Raw genomic sequence first — 22,690 nt, 5'->3', positions numbered from 1 at the left:
GGTTTTTATGGTTGATCAGATAAAACTGTGACATACTACTCAAATTGATTTTAAGTGGACAGAGTGACAACACATGTCCTGCACCTGATATGGAGGCAAATTGCCTTCGATGGATAGAAGTTCAGAGGAGGGTTTGTGATCCTGTCAACAGCAGCAAATAAGGAACCTGCATTATTACTGTTTCTGTCAACGATGTCAGAGAAGAAGAACCGACTTGCATTTCTCAGTTCCAAATTATAAATGTGACGTCTCTCTTTATAGATGTCATAATGAACCTGGAGACTCTTTTTTTTTCCCATTCTGACCAGTGTGGCATTTCTCCATGGAGATCTTTTCTTACCAGAAACAGCCTTCACCTTAGTCCAGGGGTGTCAAACTCATTTTCACCGATCAGCATAATCATTGTAACTTTTAAAGGTAAAATAAATGTAAGTACTCCTTCATGTTAAATAACTCTGACTGTATTACTTATTCAAGTTACAAATATTATATAGATATTTGCATAGATGTAAAAAAATATATATTTATGTTTGCTTGTTGCTTTGTAATTATAACATAAATCTTTTTAATTTGTCAGGTTATTAAAACCCACATGACTCCATCAATCAACCATCAAACTATCCAAGAGAATAATGAAACATAACATCAAACACAAGTTATGACATTAACTTTGTTCAAAACTTTTTTTGTCATAGTTGAGAGGGGCAGAATATTTTTTGGCATCCTCAGCACCGTGTTTGGTAGATCGTTCTCTTTGACCACAGACGCCGCCTCAGAACACAGAAGACAAACCGGTTTTTCTCCTTGAAGCACAAACATCTTTCTTGAAACTGCCTTCCGTCTGCATTCATTTTTCTTTTTCTGGACATTTTGGGGTCATTATTTATATTTCTCAATTCCACTTGTTGGGAAAATTGCACTGATGTGGATACATTGCAGTCTAGTGGCGGGATACTGTCACTTCGTGGGTAACATAATCGGCATTCATTGTGGGAAATGTAGTTTCCAGTTTTTTGGGTTTTTTTTACAATCAGACCTTTTTCTCTCGCGGGCCACATAAAATGACGTGGCGGGGCACTTTTTTTTTTTGAGTTTGACACATATGTCTTAGTAGGTGCAATGGCATCAATAACATTTGTAACTGTTGAACTGAAATTATCTACAAGCTCAATGACCGAGACCAAATAGAGGGCAGGTGTGGAAGAGAAAGCCTGAATAAATATTTCACTAGTGTTTTCATTGATGTACCGTTTTGTGATTACCTCTGTTTGAACATTTGCGTGCATGGAGATAAAACTCTCAAAGAAAACACAGGAATGATCAACATCAGTCAACTGGCTGAGGACTTAAAGTCATTGGTGGAGGTGGACGTCGAAGGAGGTGTAAGTTTGGTTCAAGCAGAGAGCAGCTCTTTCATCTGGTCAGTGAACTCCAAGAGAGGGGAAGAGGGGGTTAAGGGCGACCTGGATGGGGTTTTGAGTGGGGACTCTTCCTCTCGGTGTGGTGCAATTTCATTAAGAGTCATGGTGTGCCGACAGAAAAGATATTAAACAGCGCACAGTGATTCTTATAAACATTATAAGCACTAAGTACCAATGTGAATTATCTTTATGTTGCATATATAACCTCACAGATCACATATAATCAATATAAGGGCACAGAAGTGTGTCAAAAGAATTTTAATTCATACACTGGAGAAATTTGAGTGTGTTTGTATTACATGTCACTTTGCTTGGGTTTGCATGAAAGTCTTCACCTTTTTTAAAAAATACTCTCTGGAGGAGATCAAGAAATAAGGGTGTAAAATGGCAAGAATAAGTGATAAAAAAAAAATAAGGCCAGGAGACAATTTGGCAATAATGGTGTAAAATGATTCCCAACAGTTATATATATATATAAAAAAGGACATGACTAGATAGAACTGAATATGCCAATGCATATCCAGTTCAGCTCAAAACCTATCTTGGAGAGTTTTGGCCAACAACGAGTGACGAGGATAAATTATTATGGTGTAATTGGACCCAAGGGTATAAAAGACAACGCCCTGAGGCCAGAACCCTTTTTTGTTGCTGCTTGGACCTTTGACTTCTGATTTTTTTTTTAATCTAAGAGTAGTTTTTTGACCTTGTGTTTCTCCAACTGCAACCCATCAATTTGACACGCCATCGGCTCTGATCATGTTTAAAGCTCTCTTCAGGTGGGGGCTGAGGTGGCTCTCTTTCAAAGTTTTATCATGTATCATGTAAAGGAACTGCATTAAGCTGGTTTAAGTCCTATTTATCAGACCGATTTCAGTTTGTACATGTTAATGATGAATCCTCCATGAAGGAAAAAGTTAGACACGGAGTTCCACAAGGTTCTGTACTTGGACCAATTCTATTCACCTTATATATGCTTCCTTTAGGTAATATTATTAGGAAACACTCCATAAATTTTCATTGTTATGCAGATGACACCCAATTATATTTATCAATGAAGCCTGATGAAACCAATCAGTTAAACAAACTCCAAGCATGCCTTAACGACATAAAGACCTGGATGACCTGCAATTTTCTGCTACTAAACTCAGATAAAACTGAAGTTATTGTGTTTGGCCCTAAACACCTTAGAAACACATTATCTAATGATAAAGCTACTCTGGATGGCATTACCCTGGCCTCCAGCACCACCGTAAGGAATCTGGGAGTTATCTTTGATCAGGATATGTCCTTTAACTCCCACATAAATCAAATCTCAAGGACTGCCTTTTTTCACTTACGTAATATCACAAAAACCACATCCTGTCCCTAAAAGATGCAGAAAAACTAGTTCACGCATTTGTTACTTCTAGGCTGGATTATTGCAATTCCTTATTATCAGGCTGCTCTAACAAGTCTCTAAAGACTCTCCAGCTGGTCCAGAACGCAGCTGCACGTGTTCTGACTAAAACTAGAAAAAGAGATCACATTTCTCCCATTTTAGCTTCGCTGCATTGGCTTCCTGTAAAATCTAGAATAGAATTTAAAATCCTTCTCCTAACTTACAAAGCCCTTAATGGTCAGGCACCAACATATCTTGAAGAGCTCATAGTACCGTATTATCCCACTAGAACACTGTGCTCCTAGTATGCAGGCTTACTGGTGGTCCCTACAGTCTTTAAAAGTAGAATGGGAGGCAGAGCCTTCAGCTATCAGGCTCCTCTTCTATGGAACCATCTACCAGATTCAGTCCGGGGTGCAGACACCCTCTCTATGTTTAAGAGTAGGCTTCAAACTTTTTTGATTCCTTTTTGATAAAGCTTATAGTTAGGGCCGACCAGGCTCGCCTTGGATCAGCCCTTAGTTATGCTGCTATAGGCCTAGACTGCTGGGGGACTTCCCATGATGCACTGAGCTCCTCTCTCATACTTATACTTATTGTTATTGTTGTGATTGTTTTTCTTCTGTCCCCCCTCCCCCTTTCCCTCTCTCTTTCTCTCTCTCAACCCAACCGGTCAAAGCAGATGGCCGCCCACCAAGAGCCGGGTTCTGCTTGAGGTTTCTACCCGTTAAAGGGGAGTTTTTCCTTACCGCTGTCGCCAAGTGCTGCTCATGGGGGAATTGTTGGGTCTCTGTAAATTAAAGAGTACAGTCTTGACCTGCTCTATGTGAAAAGTGCCTTAAGATGACTTCTGTTGTGATATGGCGCTATATAAATAAAAATTGATTGATTGATTGATTGATTGATGTTTTCTCCTGTTTTGATTCGTCTTGTCCCTTGTCCTTGGCAGAAGTTAGAGATGAATGATGAGTGCAGTTGTGTTCAATACCAACAAGCTGCTGAAGCTCTCAACTCCTCTTCTGACTGGTGGTAGAGGGCCACTGATAAACACCTCAGTTGGATGTGCAGCTGCGATATGAGGATTCTCTGTGTGTTAGTAATGGACTTGGCATGTATCCTGCCGTTTCCCAGGGAAATTGTTTATTCTTTGGCTTTATTCTAAGAGTTCTGGGAAGACAACCAGATTTATTATCCAGTTTACAGATCTCCTGTTTCTTGGTAGTCTCAGGTCCAAAATAATTTGAAATCATGTTTCTTTAAGCTCAAGATACTCTCCAGAGTCAAAAGTTGATGATTTACAAAAAGTTGTACATGCTTTTATCTATTCCCTGCTGAATTATTGCAATGCACAATGCTGCTGCTCAACTCATTGCTGGAACAAAGAGGCATGATGACATTACCCCTGTGCTTACCTCCCTATATTGGCTCCTTGTTACATTTCACATTGATTTTAAAATCTTATTGCTCACTTTTAAAGCTTTAAATGGCCTTTCACCTACCTATGTCTCTGACTTATTGACCTGGTATGAGCAGATTCACAGATACACTACATGTAACCCCAGCTATCCGTTGTAAATATGATCCTAAGTGCTCCCCATTATCAGCTTTGGTACATATAGTCATCTTATGCAGTCATGCCCTAAAATTGCAATTTTTTGGCTCTCAGTCCAATATGAGATAAAGAAAATATTAGATAGAAATCACTTTGTACTGCGGTTAGATACTAATTATGAAGGTAAGCACAGAAACATTTTTAGAATTATGTGCAGCACGACTCATAATATTACAAAACTGGCTGAACAAAGAGCCCCCTAATATCCTAACATGGTATGAAAAACTTATGTCCATTTTGCCATTGGAAAGACTATCATATGTGTCAAGAGGCACTCTAGAGGAGTTTTTAAGGGATTGGTCACCAATTGCAATATACCTGAAAGAGGAACGGTCAAGAGTAATAAGCATGGGGGTAATAAATATAACAGTTTAAGTACATACAAACTGCATTTTATAAATTCACCAGGTTGTGAATACTGACTGCCGATTTTTGTCTGTTTTGTTTTGTTTTTTTCTTCTTTGTGTATTTGTTTTTGTTCTTGTGTTGTGGTTTTTGGTGCGTCTTAATTGTAGGTCTTTGTACTGTATCATGTTGTTATTGAATATTAAAAAAGATCCTCAGATGGAGCCCTGCTGGTGATATTCTGTTCAACATATCAGTGTGATTTGCATTATTGTGCCAATTTGATGAAATGTTTTTTGTTTTTGTCTTTTGTTTTTCCATGTTATGATTTTAACGGCATATTTTGGTATGACAGCTACAGTCCAGTAGTTCCTGGGAAAATAGACAGGCAGACATTTTGACTCAAAGCACAGAAAGGCTCAGCTGAGGAAACCACACTGGTGAACACTTGTGCACTATGCCAAGGTCAGCCATCATTATTTGTTTTTTTTTATTCATCATTATTTGCACCTGTGCTTTTCCTCTGTTTGACATGTCAAAATGTTTGCCAAAAACTGCAGTTCCTCATATGGCCACTTGAGGCTGGCTCAAAAAGCAAGTCATTCCCAAGCAGGAAGCTCCGGGTCTGAAAAGTGAAGCCAGTATGGAAGTGCCTTAAACTTGCATTCTCTCTAACAGCCAGCAGGGGGCGACTCCACTGGTCTGATTGTATGGAAGTCTATGAGAAAATGACCCTACTGGTCACCTGAATTATTACCTCAGTAAACACTTCTAACGAGTTTATGGTCTCAATCACTAGTTTCAAGTCTTCTTTAATACAGCATGATGTTCATTTAGTAAATTATGGTCCCATTTAGAGTAAAACAGACGTAACATAACAATGGCGTAACCCCAGACTCACAGGGTATAGGCGAGTGTGTTTTCAGTTAATTTTGGTCACCTAAAAAAGTCTTGTTCAGTGTTTGGTTGTGATAAAAGATCCTCTAAGGAGACGGATGATCGTTTTCCAGTGAGTACATTTTGTTTAATGGTTTTAAGCCTGTTTTTCGCTAGCGGAAATTAGCATTAACATTATCACAGTTAACAAAGACTGTAAATGCACTGTGCTAACCGACCTAGCAGCTAGCAGCTAGCAGCTAGCGCTAGGGTCAGCTCTACCCTCTCGTCCAAATATGGTCACTTCTGATTCCAAAAATCCAAGATGGCGACACTCAAAACGTAAAGTCAAGGCTTCAAAATGGGAGTCCACAAGCTAATGGGTGACGTCACAGTGGCTACGTCCATTATTTTTTTACAGTCTACGGTATTTGGTCATAAACCAAAGTATTGGACAAATTAACATTTTGACCAGATGGTGGTGCTAGATGAAAGGTCAGAAGATCACCACCAGTTGCAAGAATTCATCCTCTGGGGAACATGAATGTTAGTACAAGATATCTTAGCAATCCGTCTGATAGTTGTTGGGATATTTTAGTCTGAACCAAAATGGTGGGCTGACATTACCATTTATAGAGCTGTGCGGCTAATAAATCTGATAATTACGTGTCATCAGAACAGCACCAACAAAGCAACGGTTTGAAATTAAGGTCTTGCAGGAGGCTTGTTGTTTTACTTCATATGCCCACATTAATATTTGTAGCTGTACTGGTGTAAAATGGACACTCTGTCCTTTATTTATCTGTTGCCATGGTGAATTGTAGTATCAGAGCTCTGTTGGTGAGAGAATTTTACATTCATCACACAAGTGCTTATTTCAAGATTAACCCAAAACTTCATCAAGTTCATCAGTTCAGAGTCCAGATTCAGGCTTTGTTAAACCAGCAGCGACATGCTAGTTTCTTTCTCCCTTCTGGTGGTGAGGGGGTGGCATCGTGACAAAAGTTACATCAGTAGAGACTTTCCTAAACAAAGCAGCAGAAAACAAGCTCCAGAGTGACAGAAGAACATAGCTTACCCCCTTTGTTTTCCTGCTGGTGTCGTAATAATCACACATTTCACAATAAAACCACAGCGCAATGCTGTGTTTAGTAAACACTGTTGGTAAAAAAAAAAAAAAGTTTGCTGTTTGCAAGTCGGGTGACACATGGTGCAAAACACAACGTTAGGATCTTTCAAGTAATTATGAAAAGTGTCAGCGAGGAAAAAAAGATCACCTGCAATAGTCTCATGCAGGACGTTGAGGGCAGCTCATGTAACGACCACAGATGTCACAAAAACAAACAACAACAAAAAAGGGAAAAAAGTTTATAACAGACACTCCCCAGTCCTCACAGTATGAAAGGAATAAGAGCTTTCCTGGAGCGAGGGTAATCCTCAAACCTCTGCTGGTAGTCTCTGCAAGACAAACAGGAAGGAAACACTGAGGTAGAGTTCATCTAAGGTTACCGTAGCCAACGAAAAACTAAGCAAACAGCTATCTGCTGTGCTGGTAATAATCAGATTATAAAGTTACCTGCTATGCTGGTATAATCAGATTATAAAGCTACCTGCTATGCTGGTAGTAATCAGATTATAAAGCTATCTGCTGTGCTGGTAGTAATCAGATTATAAAGTTACCTGCTATGCTGGTATAATCAGATTATAAAGCTACCTGCTATGCTGGTAGTAATCAGATTATAAAGCTATCTGCTGTGCTGGTATAATCAGATTATAAAGCTACCTGCTATGCTGGTAGTAATCAGATTATAAAGCTATCTGCTGTGCTGGTAGTAATCAGATTGTAAAGCTACCTGTGGTGCTGGTAGTAATCAGATTGTAAAGCTACCTGTGGTGCTGGTAGTAATCAGATTATAAAGCTATCTGCTGTGCTGGTAGTAATCAGATTATAAAGCTACCTGTGTTGCTGGTAGTAATCAGATTATAAAGCTATCTGCTGTGCTGGTAGTAATCAGATTGTAAAGCTACCTGTGGTGCTGGTAGGCTCTGGGTCCGATGGAGCAGATGGTGAAGAAAGCGAAGGCGAAGGCAGGTAAAGACCACACGGCTACAGCGTAACCACACCACTCCACAATCTCTCCGAAGAAGTTAGCACCGGACACAAACTCAAACATTCCCCCTGAGAGACAAAACAGGTCCAAGAATGAAGAGGAAGCTGCTGACATCAGTGAAGCAGTCTGTCATCGATACTGTAGACAGATCAATAATTTATTAATCAGACTGAAGAAGCAGTCGTGCTTTACAACATCAGAAACAGAATTAATAGAAAACTGTCGACCTTGTTGACCAGTAAAAGTAAACCAGGGGTCCGTTTCACAAAGCAGGTTTAGTGAAAACTCAGAGTCTGTTAACCCTGAAATGAGGGAAACTCTGAGTTTTCTGTTTCAAAAAGGGAGGTAACTCAAACCAGAGAAAGAGGGATAACTCTAGCCTGTTTCAGAGAGAGGGGTAACTTAAACTCTCTGTCAGTTACCGTAGTAACAGACTCTATGAACCTAACCTGGTCGGGACCAGGTTTTTCTCAATGAACCTCGAGTTTCTCTCGGTCTCCTGCTTTCAGAGCCAAACACTCCATTTGATTTCCTCATTCATTCAGTCAGCAGGCGAGTTTTGGCGTAGCCTAGTTCTGCCATCTGTCATTTAAAAAAATCATTTAAAAAATCAGAGTCAGTATATTAGAAGTCCATTAGGCACAGTAGGTGGCGACTTTTTCACTAACATGGCATGTCCTTTTGATAACGATCCCGTGGATGAAGGTGCAGCATTACTGCGCAGAGAATTAAATATTTGTCGAGAGATGGTTATCAGACCGCGCATAGATGTTCTAGCATTTCCAGACAATTATCTTTTTGAGAGATACCGTTTCACGTCACAGTCCATCATCTACATACACAACCTAATCCGTCCTTACATTTGCAACATTACCAATCGTAGTCATGCTCTCACATCCCAGCAGATATTGTGTGTTGCGCTGCGTTTCTTTGTAAACGGAAGTTTTTTGTACAGTGTCGGGGCCAGCCACTGGCCTTCCTATAGTCTGGCTTAGGGCCAGCTCCTCTGCCTCCGTTAGAGGTGGCGGTGCTGGACCACCACCCGTTTTACGGGCATCTGCCTTCTTTCTGTTGGCTGAGTAGAAGTCTGTGTTAGTTTAAATAGGCTTAATTATTTAACAGAACATGATGTAGATGAGAAGACATTTATGTATGAGAAACCAGCATTATGTTGGGGATAAAACAACTGCACAGTTAAACAGCCACTTAATATTTACTTTACAATGTAAAAGATGATCAAAATGAGGTTCCCCCATGAGATTATGCCGAGGTCTCACCTGTTTGAACAATGTTTTTATATTTCATCCTAAACTGCTTCCAAGTGCGCTTCTCCCTCGCGGGATTGGACCTAAATGAAATAAATTAATAGGCGACCAATCAAGCAGTTTTCCTCTGTAATATTATTGTGATTGCAAAGGACTACATTTAAACTTACACATTGACCCGAGCAGCAATGTTCTCCTACGCCGTCTCCCTCTCTTTTGCAGCTGCAGCGGTGTTGCACTTCTCTCTGAAAACGTGTTCAAACTCACCGTATGAGCGCATTAAGATTTCTAGTTCTAGTGGGGTGAAAAACGCAGCCCTCCTCTTCCCCGTTGCCATGGTGACTCGTTGAATCGGGGCTCCATTGATGCTGGCTTTTTATAGTTGTGGTGCACGGGCTTAACTCCAGGTGAAACTACTCCGAGTTGAATAAACTGACTCAAATCAGCTGTTCTGGAACCGGAAACTCGGAGTTTCCTACCTCAGAGTAGATCAACTCAGAGTTCAGGATTAGACTCAGAGTTTGTTGAACCTGCTTTGTGAAACGGACCCCAGATCAATTCCCAGCAGCTGGAGCTCTGGGTCTTGATCTGGTGTGGACAAGGATTAAGTGTTGATCAGGATCTAGTGTAGATCAGGATCTAGTGTACCGTAGGGGATCTTATAGACGATCTCTCCAGGTTTCCTCAGGTTGCGCAGGGTGTGGTCGCTGTGGATGTTGATGGTGAAACCAACCACGAACAGAAGCAAACCTACAAACAGGGACAACACACACACAAACCCTTTATTTTCAGGCAGCTATTCACTTTCACTTGCTGTAAACAATCTGACTATTATTCCGTATTTCGCTCAGTGAAACATCATACAGCTTCAGTGATGAGTTAATATGATGCTGTCACACAGAGTGGAATTTCCCATCTTTAAGTCCCTCCACCCAAAAATGTGTTTGTCTTGTTCTTTTCAACTGTGATGTTGTTTTCTTCTCTGTGAATGATTCAAATGGTTTCAGTGGTTCATTCAACAGTTAATTATTGTTAAAACTATAATTATAATTATAATTATAATTATCGTCATTCGGCCCATAAATGTTATTTTCACATTCCTAATGAGTCCATTAATGATAACAAAGCGGCCGTCCGGGTCTACAACTGTATTTTTGTTTTGGTATGGAATATTTTTATTCATTAGAACAGCTGATGGATGATGACAACCAAGGAATTCAAAAGAACAACACAAAGAGTCCAAACATAACAAAATCAGCTCCCAGCCTACGCATAATTAGTTTACTTTGTGTCTAACATCTGATCTCATTTGAGTCTTGTGGTAAATCATTACTTCTGTTTTGTTCTGGTCTGCCAGCTTTTTATGAGTCTCTTCAGCTTTGCTTGACCTGCTGTCCTGCATTTGGGTCGGTTTCCTGTTACAAGCCCTGTTAAAATGCCAAATAAATAAATCACGCAGACCTGACGGCTTCCCTCCTGAATTCTAGAAACACTTTTGGCTCATAATATCACCACTATTTCACAGACTAACATCAGAAATACAAAGTACATCACAAATTCCTTCGTACATGAATACATCCGTCATCAGTTCTACTTAAAGCCAATAAAGATCCAACTCAACCTACCAGCTACTGCCCTCCGTTACTAATACACACTGACTTAATAATCATTACAAAAGCCTTAAAATGTCCACCTTAATACACCTGGATCAGAAAGGTTTTATCAAGAAAAGACATCAGATAATGTATTAAAACTTTAATCTCATTAACTTCCGACAACAAACTCAAATCAAGACAATTACTGTATCATTAGACGCAGAAAAAGTCTTCAACCAAGTTAACTGGACGTTCTTATTAAACACGCTACACAAATTTGTCTTCCGGGAGTCGTTCACACATTGGATGAGGACACTATACAGCTCACCCACAACCACAGTGTCTATAAACGGAAGGTGAGGATGACCACTGCCTCCTTCATTATACGCTGTCTTCATAGAGCCACTTAGTGCAGTTATACATCATTACAAGGCCATTAAAGGAGCTACGCAGATGTTATTTTATTATAATTAAAGGACCCTTTACTTACTTACTTTTATTTATTTGACATGGACCTCACATTAGCTGTAGCGACTACTTTTCAAAAAAAGGCCCCTAAGAGACTTAGTAGGCTCCTATATGTGACATACATCCATACAAAACCATCCTGAAGTCCAGATGACATATTACTGATGTTTTAAGAGTCTGACAAGCAGCTGTTGCACAAAATGAACAGACGATGGTGACGGTCAACAGAAAATATCAGAGCTCTACCAACTCCCTTTGTCCAAAAACTCCCTTTGTCCACCACCTAAGTGAAGAGGTTAAATAATAGGAAACCACACCCCTGTGTCAAGCAACGTAAGTGACGCAATACGTGATGCCCGCGTCAATATATATAAACAGAAATAACAACATATTTTGGCTCCTACATTAGCTTTGGAACTGCAACATACAATTATGCACCAGATGCACTGTTTAGTGTTTCTGGTTGTTTGTCTTTGAGCTGCAGTAAACAAAGGTCACTGTTTGGGACAAGAACTTAACGATCGTGAGACTGATTCATTGATTAAATTGAACAAGGGTTGGTGCTTCCTCCCGGCACTAACAAATCCAGAAACCAGAAAAGGGAGGTGGTGCCCCCAATAACGAGGTAATTCATTGATAAAGTATTAATACTCCTACAGGATTGACGTGTTAGACGGCGCTCTCCACCATCCCTCCAGAGTAGTTAGTGGTCGTGTCTATAATGTGAATTCCTGGATATTAAACGTTCATCTGCAATTTTCTGTAGTGGTCCCAGTGACTACATTAAACTACATTTGAGTCAAAATAAAGGTTATAAATGCAGTTACGAGAACAAGACTTTCCACTCATATCTTAGGATGTTTGATTTGAAGGAGATAACTGTAATTATAACTATTCTAATTATCTGTTAACTAATGCTGCTCCGTCATCTGTTTCACTCTGTATTGAGTGTTTTGTCAGTGATGGTTATTTGCGTGCTTTAACTGTGCGCTCTCCCTGATGCCTCTATGTGCCGTCGATGATCAGATCACACCGGACGGTAGAGGAGGAGACGCGGAGATGCAGAGATGCTGGTATTTAAACAGACGCAGGAGACTTTGCTGCATTTAACAGCGGAGCTCAGAGCGGAAACACAATCGCTCTGCTGTGTCCTCCGCTCCCGTCATCTGGCGCTGATTCATTTTGAAAGTCATCACTCACTGACTCACAGCATAAAAACAGATATAACTCATAGCAGCATGACAGAAAATCATCAGATCGAGTGCATGAAGATTAAAACTGCAGTATGGAGGATATAAATGTTTAATAGGGACGGTTCAGTTCAGGTGACGGCTGCTGATCATTGATTATATATAAGTATGGATGACAGGTCTCCACTTGCTGCCGCTGCGCATAAGTGCAGCCACATATCTCCTTTACGGGAGCGGCCATCTTGCTTGTGTGATGTCATTTAGAGCCAGTCTACGCAGTAGAGTGCGGCGGCGGGATGACGGCCCCCCACGGGACACGCCTCCTCAGCTGTCCCGCTTCGTGATGGAGGTTTGAGAGCAGCTGTCAATCATGACGTCACACCCACTTTTTTTATATCATCAAATAACTAATTAAAAACAAACTGATCAGAAAAATGAGCAGTTGAACATCAGCGTGATAAGAACGACCTCAAATGACAGAAACCATCTTTGGGAAGAATTTATTTGACGTGTGCTTTGATTTTTTAGTTTGGCTCATGTCCCATCCGCTAACATGGAGGGGGCGGGACTTATGACCTATACTGCAACAGCCACCAGGGGGCGATCCAGATGTTTTGGCTTCACTTCTGGGGAGCTGCCATGTTGTTCATATTTATATAGTCAGTGCTGCTGACACAGAAGTCATTTAAGGACAAGACAGTCCAACAACAAACAGTTCCAGTCGCTGCAGTAGTCAGAAGGTGGATGTCGTTACCTTTGAACACAGCCAAGCTAGCCGCTTCCTCTTGTTTCCAGTGTTTGTGCTAAGCTAAGCTAGCTGGTCGCTGTAGCTTCATATTTAGCATACAGACATGAGAGACATACAGACAAGTTAATGAATTGATGAAATTGATGAAACATTTCTATCCTGATGGGAGTGGTCTCTTCCAGGATGGAGGATTAAATAATGTGAATCATATGTTACAACCTTCACAGTCACCAGATCTTTACTTTGACCCAGACTTACCCACAAGCCCCTAGTGTCAATCATAAATGTCACAGAACTCACTGATGGTAAAACAACACTTTTTCTGCCACACAGCATAATTTTTCATTAATTGCTACCATTTTCCAACTCAGTAATCCACTAAAGATCTAATTTATTGATATATCGATCCATCTTATTACGATGTGCTACGATGCCAAATGCTCAGCTGATGCAACTCAGTGCAGATCGTTGGATCACCTGACATGACCGGCTGATGTTTTTCTCTCGCCAGCGTCTGCAGCTGCTGCTCCGACAACATCGCTGCATTTTTCTCACATTTCTGACCGCGTGGAGCTGAACGTTTAGTCCTCGCTCTTTTCTTCCGGTTGACTTTAGTCTCCAGAACGACAATGTTGATGAAAACTGTAAATCCATTTGTAGTTACACAGCTGATTCTAGATTTAGGTCCTACTGCAGAAGAAGTTTTCCTCTTCCTCTGCAGAGATCTGATAAAAACTTTCAGCTGCTTGAATCAGTTCACTGACACTCTGGCTTTGTCTCCATGGCAACAGCAGTTGGGGCTCATGGGTATTGTAGTATTTAGAGCCATAGCGTTAAACTGACACAAAGTTGAAATAATTCAAACATAAAGTATGGTCACATGATCCAGGAGACTCCTGAACTGGTTGTGTCTCCTGGCGACTGACGGCGTTATTATGACTCACCTGCAGCCCGGCAAGCGTCCGTCATCCAGGCGTCTTCAAGCTGGACGCAGTGTAGCAGGTTGTGTCCCTGCAGGAAGCCGTTGAGCGAGGAGAAGATGATGGCGTAGAGGACGATGTGCAGCGGGACGGGCCGTCCTCTGGTCAAGAAGGCGTAGATGCAACTCCTAAAGAACAGAAACAAGTCACATCCTGCAAACCGTCTGCACACATATCAAACTCCCTCTTTCTATGTTGTGGTGAAGCAAGAAACGTCCAAATCAACAGACACTTGTGATTTGGACCACAACTATAAAAAGCCAGCATCAATGGAGCCCCGATTCAACGAGTCACCATGGCAACGGGGAAGAGGAGGGCTGCGTTTTTCACCCCACTAGAACTAGAAATCTTAATGCGATAATACGGCGAGTTTGAACACGTTTTCAGAGAGAAGTGCAACACCGCTGCAGCTGCAAAAGAGAGAGAGACGGCGTGGGAGAACATCGCTGCTCGGGTCAATGTGTAAGTTTAAATGTAGTCCTTTGCAATCACAATAATATTACAGAGGAAAACTGCTTGATTGGTCGCCTATTAATTTATTTCATTTAGGTCCAATCCCGCGAGGGAGAAGCGCACTTGGCAGCAGTTTAGGATGAAATATAAAAACATTGTTCAAACAGGTGAGACCTCGGCATAATCTCATGGGGGAACCTCATTTTGATCATTTTTACATTGTAAAGTAAATATTAAGTGGCTGTTTAACTGTGCAGCTGTTTTATCCCCAACATAATGTTGGTTTCACACACATAAATGTCTTCTCATCTACATCATGTTCTGTTAAATAATTAAGCCTATTTAAACTAACACAGACTTCTACTCAGCCAACAGAAAGAAGGCAGATGCCCGTAAAACGGGTGGTGGTCCAGAACCGCCACCTCTAACGGAGGCAGAGGAGCTGGCCCTAAGCCAGACTATAGGAAGGCCAGTGGCTGGCTCCGACACTGTACAAAAAACTTCCGTTTGCAAAGAAACGCAGCGCAACACACAATATCTGCTGGGATGTGAGAGCATGACTACGATTGGTAATGTTGCAAATGTAAGGACGGATTAGGTTGTGTATGTAGATGATGGACTGTGACGTGAAACGGTATCTCTCAAAAAGATAATTGTCTGGAAATGCTAGAACATCTATGCGCGGTCTGATAACCATCTCTCAACGAATATTTAATTCTCTGCGCAGTAATGCTGCACCTTCATCCACGGGATCGTTATCAAAAGGACATGCCATGTTAGTGAAAAAGTCGCCACCTACTGTGCCTAATGGACTTCTAATATACTGACTCTGATTTTTTTTAATGATTTTTTTAAATGATAGACGGCAGAACTAGGCTACGCCAAAACTCACCTGCTGACTGAATGTATAAGGAAATCAAATGGAGTGTTTGGCTCTGAAAGCAGGAGACTGAGAGAAACTCGAGGTTCATTGAGAAAAACCTGGTCCCAACCAGGTTAGGTTCATAGAGTCTGTTACTACGGTAACTGACCAAGAGCTTAAGTTACCTCTCTCTCTGAAACAGGCTAGAGTTATCCCTCTTTCTCTGGTTTGAGTTACCTCCCTTTTTGAAACGGAAAACTCAGAGTTTCCCTCATTTCAGGGTTAACAGACCCTGAGTTTTCACTAAACCTGCTTTGTGAAACGGACCCCAGGTCTAGACGAACTCTTTAATTTACAGAGACCCAACATTCCTCCATGAGCAGCACTTGGCGACATGCGTTGTTTTAAAGGGGTGGCCAGTGCCTCTGATTGGCCATCCCAGATACCACCCCAAAATTTTTGCCACGTAATTGGCTTCCACCGCGCTGTGTGGAGGGTGTTTGTTGCTACTGAGACGTGTGTCTGTATGGGTGACAGTAGGGATGCACGATATTATCGGCACGTCATCGGTATCGGCTGATATAAGCTCTAAAATGAAATATCAGCATCGGCCGAAATGAACATTTTCTGCCGATTATGAGAGGCCGATTTGTTGCCTTCCCCTCCGCCGCCTGACTGTTTCACCCTGACGGTCCCGGTGTTTCCTCCGCAGGCTGCCCTTCACCGAGCTGCCCGTCTTCTTCCCACTTTAACCTGAATAACTAACCGGGGCTCGGTGCTCCGGTTGGATCCACATAGAGAGCCGGGGCTAACGTTAGCTGGGAGGCTAATCATTTGACCACCAAATACAACAATGGGTCCTATTTTTTCGTGACAGTGCAGCAACCAGCACAAGCAGCACACAGACAATGTGGTACTTTCCTGACTGCCAGGAGGAGATGCCCACAGTTGTATTTGTTATGTTTCTGTGGAAAATGGGTTTTAGACATCTCAGAACTACATCTGTTTCAGTTTTTCTGTTTGTCTTTCGCAAGAGCAAACTAAATGAACCGGTTTTTAACTGGTGTTAAAAAAACAGAATGTGCAAATTCTTCAGACCAAGTGGACACATGTTTTCCTAAAGCGATCTGAGGCTGATGTGACGAAATATAAGCTGAGACTGAATCTTTTTAGTAAAACGTTGTTTATGTTGATAACCAGCTGCACTGATTGTCTGATTGTTTTTAAGTTTACGAACAGATTTGTAAAATGCCAATCAAAAGGCACCTTTATTAAGGTAACGTTGATTAATTACTTTGTGTGAGTAATTTCATCATTCTTTTAATTTACCCAGGAGTCAACATTTTATTTTGCTGTTAATATTCTTTTTTATTTTATCCTTAGTTGTGACACCTTGTAAAGTCGGTTTAGATATGATTGCTGTTAAATATGATGACATTTCTGAGATATCACTGCTAAACTAATGATATGGACGACTGATGGAGAACAGTTGGTTCAACTGTACAGACTGTTCCACCAGTCTGTACAGTTCAACTGTACAGTCTGTACAGTTGAACTGTACAGACTGTACAGTTGAACCAACTGTACAGACTGGTGGAACAGGCATCATGTTAATATGAAAACAGCTGCTTCAGTGCACGTCTTCATCCATTTATGACTCATAGTGGGATCTGCCTGCAAGTTTATATTTTGTGCACATATACAGTTTTAGTCATCTGTTTTATGCATCTGGCCTCCTACTGACTAACCACACACACCCAGGCTGCTCGGTTATAACTGAATATTCGTCTGGTCATCGGGTTCGTCTGGTCATTTTCCAACTTCCTCTTCAGCAAAAGTAGCGCTGTCATGTTTTACTCTTGAGACACATCGCAGTGTAAACGCTGCTGTGTAACATTAATGACTAAACTATGTGCCCATTTACGAGGTGAGACAGGTTATATTAGAGTTATGGCTGAAGTGATTTATTGTATAACTGCACTTAAATCTGTTGATGCATATATATATATGATTGTGTTGCGATTTGATTCATTCATGAGTCATTTTATGTAAAGCACATTGTGTTGCCTGTGTATGAAATGTGTTTTATATATATATATATATATATATATATACATATATATATATATGTACCTGTGGAAGTAGTGCAGCATGAAGGTGCAGAGCAGCAGCGTCCTGCCGGTCGGGGGTCCGGTCCTCGGCGGCTCCTCGGTGAGCAGCAGCAGCAGCAGCGGCATCAGGAAGGCCGGGATCTCCTGCAAGAACCAGCCGAGTCTGGCCGGATAGGAGCAGCCAGCCGTCGCCTTCACGTAGCGGCCGTACGCCGCATGGATCCGCGTCTGGATCCACAGGTAAGCCACGCCCCCGACAATCAGAACCCAGCTCAGGTAGGAAACGGCGGTCTCCCGGCACTCCATCAGGTCCGCTGCTGCTCGGCTCCGCTCGGTAACTGAGCTCAGAAACTCACTGTGGAGGGATTATACAGACAGAGAAACACATGCTCCACATTCCTGCTGTCCAATAACATGTTGGTTCACGTCTCAAAGTATAATCGTTTGTGAGGCGAGCACTCTTTCCCATTTGGCTGAGGAAACTATTACACATGCAAACATAGATTATACCAAGTATGATCAAAAAAGACAATATATGAGGGAAGAGCTCAGGAAATGTGGTGTATTTTCATTAAAAGTCATTGGTGTACTTAAAGACAATATTAAGCTATGCAGATTTATTTTATAAGTTTATAAGTAATAAGGGCTAGTGTGATACAATTTGTATTGGTGTAGTTATAATCTCATGAACCATATTTAATCACACTGTACGTATAGAGGCACGGTAGAAGAATCATAATCATACACTGGAGAAATTTGAGTGTGTTTGTATTACATGTCACTTTGTTTGGGTCTGCATTAAAGTCTTCACCTTTCAAACATACTCTCTGGAGGAGATCAAGAAATAAGGGTGTAAAATGACTAGAATAACTTATAAAAAAATAAAAGGCCAGAAGACAACTTGGCAATAATGGTGTAAAATGATTCCCAATACTTATATAAAAAATTGGATATAATCAGGTAGAATTGAATATGCCAGTACATATCCTCAAACACCTCAAAACCTGTTTTGAAGAGTTTTGACCAACAACGAGTGACGGAGATAAAAGTAACATAATAATTGGTCAAAAATTAGGGAGGGTGGATGATAAGGTGTGACCTATGCCGACCCAAGGACATAAAAACAATGCCCCAAAGAAAAAACCTTTGGAGCGATTTGGTTCTTTGTAAAAGTGCTACTTGCTCCCCTTTTTTGCCGGCAATAAAAGAACACTTTGCTGCTTGGATTCCCTTTTTATTTTCAAGAGAGAGTTTTTTGCTCTGGTACCCATTTCTGCAACAATTTGATACAAAAGAAGACTAGAGTTCTGGAGCTCAGCATTAAAACTTTAATGAACCTGCCAAGTGGGTGGAGTAGCAGAGTTTTTTTTTAGTTTATTAGACAGACAGGATTAATGTGTAGGGTTTAATCTCTGGTCCACACTCAGGAGCTCAGTGAAGTGGAGCCTGTGGAGGAAGCACCGAGACCATCAGGGTCAAACAGTCTGTGGAGGGAAGCACAGTTATGCGGCGGAGGGGAAGGCAACAAAACGACCTCTCATAATCAGCAGAAAATGTTCATTTTTTTATTTCATTTTAGTTTATATCGGCCGATACCAATGACGTGCCGATAACATCGTGCATCCCTACTGTCAACCATACAGACACACGTCTCAGTAGAAACAAACACCCTCCACGCAGCGCGGTGGAAGCCAATTAGATGTAAAGTATTGCAGTAGAAGAAGTGGTTTGGTCCCTCTGACTGATATATTATTAACCTGAGAAGTCAATCATTGGACTTTTTCTCTAATCTTTGATTTTTGCTGAAATATTGGATCATTTGAACATTTACTGAAATGAAAGCATGTGAGAAGTTTAGAGGGAAAAACTTGTCTTTGGTTAAGTTGGTATATGTCTGGACTGTGTCTGGTCAATGTGTTACAGGGACAGTCAGCAGTCGTGTCTATAATGTGAATTTCTGGATATTAAATGTTCATCTGCAATTTTCTGCAGTGGTCCCAGTGATATTTACTGGTAAAGTGTATTTAAGTATGGTTATATGATATGGTTAAGCTACGTTTTAGTCAAATAAAGGTTATAAATGCAGTTACAAGAACAAGACTTTCCACTCATATCTTAAGATGTTTGATTTGAAGGAGATCCTATTTGAATTGTAAATATAACTATTCTAATTATCTGTTAACCACCATCATCAAAACACCATGAGGGAATATCTTTATGAAGATCCCTCCAGGAGAGTTCAGAGACTGTAGAATCAATAACAAGGCTGAAGAACTCTGTCCTTCAAAAAGATATTCCCTCATTCTACTAATAATATGCTTAAACATACATTAATAGGCTACAAGCAGGCACGTAACTGTTGATGGTCAGTCTCCTATTTGGCAGAACCTTTATACTCCAGCAGGCCAACATTAACAATGACAAAATAAATAAAACCTTTTTCTGAGCTCATTTGCAACAGTTAAGGCTATTAAGTAGTCAAATGCTTTCAGCAAACCACCGAACAAAAATGCATTATGCAAACTCTGGGTTCTGTCTCCCTCTAAATTAACTCAAACTAACTAATCTGAATTATATAGTATACCACACATTATAGCATATACTAATATAATAAGACAATTAAAGCAACAAACAAATGTAATAAAGTCCTTAGTTACACTAAAAACACAGTTTAATATTAAAGATATAAGATAAATGTGAACAACTTGAGAATAATTTAAAAAACTATACAGATATATATTAAAAATATATAAATAACAAATGCAAACAAATTCAAAACTAAGACTGTATTCCGAACCAATCAGGTGTTGCGGTGCAAACGTCAGTCCTCCAGTTCATTTGAATGACACAATCTATCACAAACTATACCAAAACTAAAACTATTTATTTAGTTTACATTACATTTTAATCAGTCTCATATAATCTGAAGGTAAATAGCTAGCAAGCTGAATTCTGTTAGCTTGTTGGATAGCATTAGCTTGGCTACATGTGACATGACATCATGTTCATCTTTTTGTGATAGGCGGGGCTTATGCACCTAATTATCTATGTCCTTACAAGGATGTGTGTTGTCCAGTTGTTATATTTTCAGTTGCTTTGTGTGTATTCAACTTTTGAAGTGAGATTCTGGTAGTATGGCTCAAAATAGATTTTTTGATACTGACCACGTCTTTGTGGAGCAAGTGGAAAGGGGGGTCCATCTAATACAGCAAAAAACTTGTTTGAAAAAAATGTCCTTGTAATACATAAAGGCGGGTATGTGTGTGTGTGTGTGTGTGTGTTAGTTAGTCATGTACAGGAGTGATAAAGTGCTGCAGATTTAATGTCAGACAGGTCTGCTAGGCGGCTCTTATCCAGTAGATGATTTTTCTTGTACATTGTAAATATTTGCACAAACTTTGGCAGCAGTTTAATTCATAGGAGTGAGAAGCCCTTTTTTGTGTGAACCTTTTTCTCCTGTTTTTCTTGAGTAGGAGTTAGATTATGCCTTGTCTTTTGTTTCTATTTTGTTTTTCAATAGGGAAGTTTAGGGTGGGGGTTTAGTTTAGTTTTGTTTGTTGTTTTGCTCAACTCTGAAGTTCTGCAAAATAATTTGCTACAGAGAACTTTGATAGTTGTCCGGCTGACCATTCTTGGGCCTGGGAAGAGCGGAGGCTCTAAACATGTTATGTCCAGGTCCAGCAGACGGTTGTTCTCTACCTCTGACCGAGGTATCGAACGTAGTTCCCAAAATCTACACGCAAGACCATCCAAGCCTTACTTAGGGAACCAGATTCAGTCTGGCTTCTATAATCAGCAGCTGTCGTTGAACTGCTACCAACGGGCCTGTTTAGTCAGGATTCCTGACAGCCGGGTCACAACGAAGTTTATCAGTGCAAATGAGGTGTTGGAGGATTGAAAGTCCTCCAGGAGCCTTCTAACAGGTCGTCTCTGGAGGAGACCCACTCTGACGGTCGAGGGCACTTGCCTGGTTTTACAGGGCAGCTTCGGAGTCCTGATCCCAACAGTTCAGCCAATTAAAGCTCTAATAATAAATCTCTCACCTTGATTTTATACTGACATTATTCCTCTATCAAGTTGACCTCAGTCATTAAATCTGAACCTTTACAATTCTGTTATTCAACAAACACTACAAGTTTATCCTTAACAAAATGAATTATAATTTGTAATCTTAATAAATTTAAAACTGTCAGACTGTCCCAAAGGAGGCGTCTTTGCTCACCTTAAAGAAACACCAGGAATAAGTCAGGAATATAAAAATACAAACCAGTTTTATTTGGTTTTTACAAAATAAGAAATATAAGACGCAAAAAGTAAAAATACAAAAACTTGAGTAAAAAGTTAAAAAAGCAAAAGGACCAAAAAGAGAAATCTCCCAAAAACCTCCTCAGGAAAAAGAGTCTAAGAAGAAAAAGGCCCTGAGTCACTCTTGGGTTCTATTTTTATAACCTTCCATCCTCCTCTTCTTTACACTTTTATTTCCACATATGGTCTCCAGGACATCTACCAGCTTCAACAGTTACCTTTTCTTTATCTGTCACTTACAACAGACTACATGGAACTTTTGAACTTCTTTTTTACATTTGAGATTAAATGTAGTGACGTCTGCAACGTGCAGAAACCTGCAGCTTCTACTTTGGCCTCAGGTTTGTAACAGTTGTCGAGTCTTTGTTGCTTGTGTTTGTGTTTGCTTAATCTCACTTGACAGTTCAGATCTAGTTCAGTACAAATGATGTAAGACATTAGACTATGTTTTATTTATCACCCATTAAATCATTTTATTCAGAAGGAGGCTTGAGTGGAGCTTTCAACAATGAAGAAGGAGAAGACCTGAAGCAAATATATTTAAAGCTACAGAGAGACGACAACTAAACACTGAATGTTTCAAGATGTTTCTGAAGTATCGGCGGCTTCTTGAAAAAGATGTTAATAGGAAGAGAGAACAGAATTAAATTTTTGAACATGGTGGGATAAAGGTCAACTAAAGGGATGTAAATATGTTCATGTTCTGGCTGTTTGGGAGTGCGAGTATGTGGATGTGTATATGAATACATGTGTGCGAGTATATGAGATGTGTACATGTTTGTGTGTAGATGTAACTAAATGTATACGTGTGTATTTACATATGGCTTCACTCGTATGTACATATGAGTATACGTATGTGGATATGAAGCTGCCTTTTTTCTCTTTTTCTACTTTCCTTTTTCTTTTCTAATATGTTGTTGTCGGTTCTGTTGTCATTTTCCTTCACTTGCATGTGTGTAGGGATGTGCAG

At 40.4% G+C, this 22,690-nt stretch overlaps 2 protein-coding genes across 3 annotated transcripts in view; both read right to left on the bottom strand.

Moving 5' to 3' along the window:
* LOC121912524 (NACHT, LRR and PYD domains-containing protein 12-like) overlaps window positions 1-22,690 on the bottom strand; it is a 203,536-nt gene that overhangs the window by 76,802 nt on the left and 104,044 nt on the right. The window lies entirely within an intron of this gene.
* On the bottom strand, window positions 6,402-17,940 carry srd5a2a (steroid-5-alpha-reductase, alpha polypeptide 2a). 2 transcript variants are annotated; one of them, XR_006098716.1, is made up of 6 exons: window positions 17,438-17,940; window positions 13,954-14,117; window positions 9,657-9,758; window positions 7,661-7,811; window positions 6,910-7,090; window positions 6,402-6,790 (listed from the first exon to the last, which is right to left on the bottom strand). XR_006098716.1 is itself a non-coding variant. In XM_042425732.1 (5 exons), the coding sequence occupies exons 1-5, from the start codon at window positions 17,719-17,721 to the stop codon at window positions 7,024-7,026; spliced, it is 768 nt and encodes a 255-aa protein (XP_042281666.1). In that variant the 5' UTR covers window positions 17,722-17,940; the 3' UTR covers window positions 6,402-7,023. The 2 variants fall into 2 exon arrangements, 1 of the variants encoding a protein (XP_042281666.1); XM_042425732.1 differs by having other exon boundaries at window positions 6,402-7,090.

Source organism: Thunnus maccoyii, chromosome 2, assembly GCF_910596095.1.
Source record: "Thunnus maccoyii chromosome 2, fThuMac1.1, whole genome shotgun sequence".
In the NCBI taxonomy this organism is placed as follows: Eukaryota; Metazoa; Chordata; class Actinopteri; order Scombriformes; family Scombridae; genus Thunnus; species Thunnus maccoyii.
This window is presented reverse-complemented; position numbering and strand designations above follow the sequence as displayed.

What these genes read in the sequence shown, in the direction of transcription:
- srd5a2a (XM_042425732.1), bottom strand. Translation starts at nt 17,721, where the DNA reads ATGGAGTGCCGGGAGACCGCCGTTTCCTACCTGAGCTGGGTTCTGATT. An exon ending in ATGCTGCACTACTTCCACAG is followed by an intron (nt 14,118 to 17,437) that starts GTACATATATAT and finishes TCTGTTCTTTAG; the next exon opens with GAGTTGCATCTACGCCTTCT. An exon ending in CGTCTATAAGATCCCCTACG is followed by an intron (nt 7,812 to 9,656) that starts GTACACTAGATC and finishes TTTGTCTCTCAG; the next exon opens with GGGGAATGTTTGAGTTTGTG.